The sequence below is a fragment of the Ipomoea nil genome, unplaced genomic scaffold (assembly GCF_001879475.1).
Source record: "Ipomoea nil cultivar Tokyo-kokei standard unplaced genomic scaffold, Asagao_1.1 scaffold2565, whole genome shotgun sequence".
Classification (NCBI taxonomy): domain Eukaryota; kingdom Viridiplantae; phylum Streptophyta; class Magnoliopsida; order Solanales; family Convolvulaceae; genus Ipomoea; species Ipomoea nil.
In genome coordinates, this window is record NW_017618993.1 from 1059120 (window position 1) to 1062555 (window position 3436).

General features: G+C 30.4%; 1 protein-coding gene across 1 annotated transcript; it reads left to right on the forward strand.

Moving 5' to 3' along the window:
* The first annotated feature begins 203 nt into the window (after positions 1–203).
* LOC109153958 lies at positions 204–995 on the forward strand. The gene is made up of 2 exons (XM_019301842.1): positions 204–410; positions 678–995. The coding sequence occupies exons 1-2, from the start codon at positions 242–244 to the stop codon at positions 893–895; spliced, it is 387 nt and encodes a 128-aa protein (XP_019157387.1). The 5' UTR covers positions 204–241; the 3' UTR covers positions 896–995.
* Positions 996–3436: the final 2441 nt, after the last annotated feature.

Below are 3436 nucleotides of genomic sequence, written 5' to 3' on the forward strand. Positions count from 1 at the left end.
AGCTTTTCTGATACAGATAGGTTGAGATTATACGTTTATTATTATGATAAAAGTTATAACTAAAAAATATCCCTTGGTCTATTTTAAAGACTTTCTATTATGCTTTGTTGGCAAGCTTGATGTTACTTTTTCCTATAAATAGCTATCACATCCAGAGCATTCTCATCGTACTCAATAATCAAAACACAAATATCTATATCACTTATTCCATATCATCGTATATACTAACTATATATCTTCAATGGCCCTTAGTTTTGATTTCAGATTGGCTGTTCTTGCAGCCCTAGTGCTTAGTTCATCACCGGCGTCGCCCACTACGACTACGCCACCGGTTCAGAGTTCTGTGGCCCGGATAAACACTCGTGTTCAGATGGCTGATTCCATAGTCCAACCCCAGCCTGGAAACTGCGGTAACTATTAACAATCACACACTACCTTTTAAGTATGTAAATTGCGAGATTTGTCTCAGTGATTGTATTTTTTTCAAGACTGAAATCCTAATCTATGTTGATTTAAACCCAGATATTTGTTGGGTACTATGCCCACACCCAACCTTTCTATCACTGAATTACTCCCCTCGGGGTTCACATACTTCCCTTTTGTTGGGTTGTTGACTTGATAACCATAAGGTTCCAATTGTATAGATGGCGTATTAATTGTATATTGGCAATGTACAGATAAAAACAACAAATTCATGGGTAGGTGGTCACCGTTGCTAGTCGGAGCGGTGCTCTTTTATCTGTTGCAACCCGGTCTGCTTTTCCAGTGTCCGGGAAACGATCGAAAGGTTGAGTTCAAATCCAATAAGACCAATGGCAAGGCTATGATCTTTCACTCTATAATATTCATTGCTATCTACGCAATTATAATTAAGTTCTCTCATGGTAATGTCTGATATGTACCCACTGATGATACATGGCGTCTGGGATGAATTTTTATTTTTATGTTTTTTGGATTCTACATTCTAATCCATCTATTGTATTCATAAGTTTATGTTGTTCAGCAATCACATTCTAATTGGTCACTCTTGAATCAGCAATCACATTTACGAGTTTGACTTTTAACTAAAACAACTTATTCACCTTTTTGGTTTAAACTCGTTTAATTTATCTCCTTAGTCCTTTGTGCGTTAGGTTCCCTTGTTAACCAAGAAAATCTATTTGTTTTTAGTGCTGAATATAAACTCTCAAGTGTTGTCAAAAAATAAAAAATAAAAAAACTCTCAAGTCATTGAAATTCTAAATTTAATATATCCTTATAAACTTTCAATGATTGTGTTTCTTATCATTTATAATTTTCTTACAAAACATGTTATAATATATTATAAAATTCTTTTTATTATATAGTTCTTTACCCACATCAACATTATTATTTTTATCCATAGTATGGTGAGACTTAAATGCCAATTAGTAATTATATATATAGTATTCTGAACATCAACAAAAAAAAAAAAAAAAAACTATTTAATAAGAAATTCATAACAATATTGAACATTAAAATTTATAGTAATAGAATTGTTCAAATAAAATATTTAAAAATATAATTACTAGTTGCATAAAATAAAAAAATTAAAATATAATATTTATAATACTTGATAATTTCATATACTACTAGGCATCTAAGCAAAGAGCTATTATTTGCATGCAATAGCAATTTGAGACTGTGAAAAGCAACAAGGTACTACTGTTTGTAGCCCCAAATTATTGTTGCGAATATTAATCCGTTATTCATAGTATCTTGTTATTAATATATATATATATATATATATATATATATATATATATATATATATATATATATATATATGTGTGTGTGTGTGTGTGTGTGTGTGTGTGTGTGTGTGTGTGTGTGTGTGTGTGTTTGGGATCCAATGCGAATGACTCCACAGGTAAAAAATGCGTGCAAATCTCAGCCATTGAATTCATCTAGATTTGATTCTCTTTATAAAAAAAATTCCTTTCGAATTAATAAAAATTGTGCACTTGAAAGCTTAAAACCATGCACTTAAAGATGCAAAAATATCCACTTGAAGGCAAAAATTCTGCACTCGAAGGTAAATAGATGTGTAATTGGTGCAATTTATGGTACCAAAAATGAATTTTATTCAACTTAAGTGTTATTAAAGCAATTACCCATACAAATCGTTTGTAAATCTCACAAATTTCATTAGAAATTTAGTTATATGTTATTGAAAAGAATGCAAAAGATATAACAAATACTGGCCCAGAATTACGATGTGCATTCAAAAGAGAAGCTATGTACAGAAACAAATTAAATCAGATGCACTTCAAGAAGATAAATATGCACTTTAAGAAGATAAATATGCACTTTAAGAAGGAAACATGTGCACTCAAAGAATAAAAAATGTGTACTTGGATACAAAGACAATCTGAATTACTCAAAATTACAAAATTACCACCGCGCCTTTTTTTTTTTTTTTTTTTTTTTTTATAATTAATCTTCAATCTGGATTGTTGATTTGGACTAAATCTATGATTGAGATTTAACCCTATTTTTTATCTAAAGTATTCCTTCACATTTGATCCTTAATATATATATATATATATATATATATATATATATATATATATATATATATATATATATATATATATATATATATATATATATATATATATATATATATATATATATATATATATATATCTTTATATATAATAGAGTAAATACCCAAAATGGTCCCTCGACTATAGCTAAATTCACAAATTGGTCCTCAACTTTCAATTTTAACCAATTAAGTCCTTAACTTTACAATTTTGACACGATTTGGTCCTTCATCTATTTGACCATTTGTTGACCGTGATCGACGATCTCCAGAAGAACCTTCAGGTTCGTCGGAGCACGTGGAGGCCTCCAGGATGACGTTGCACCGGTTCGGAAACACGTCGTCTTCTTCGCTTTGGTACGAACTCAACTACATTGAATCCAAAGGGAGGATGAAGAAAGGCACCCGAATTTGGTAGATTGCTTTCGGCAGTGGATTCGAATGTAACAGTGCGGTCTGGAAATGCAACCGGAACCTTAAAAATCCGATGATGGACCATGAAATTACATATATATATCCTCAAAAATCACAGTCAACAAACGGTCAAATAGACAGATGACCAAATTGTGTTAAAATTACAAAGTTAAGGACTTAATTGGTTGAAATTGAAAGTTGAGGACCAATTTGTGAATTTAGCTATAGTCGAGGGACCATTTTAGGTATTTACTCTATATAATAAAACAGAATCTAGCCACAAAATTTTCCCTCCAAAGTGTAAATGTATTTTGATAGAAACAAGATTAGCAAGTATGAATGCATTAATTGTGTGGGTAAATGTATTTATACATTTTTTTGAAGTTATTATGTGTATTTATATTTTATAAATTATACTTTATTATTATAACTCTGTCTCTATCTCTATATATAATA

Excerpts from the sequence above, each read along its gene's own strand:
- LOC109153958 (XM_019301842.1), top strand. The coding sequence starts at position 242 with ATGGCCCTTAGTTTTGATTTCAGATTGGCTGTTCTTGCAGCCCTAGTG. Across the intron at positions 411-677 it reads ACCCCAGCCTGGAAACTGCG|ATAAAAACAACAAATTCATG; the intron begins GTAACTATTAAC and ends GGCAATGTACAG.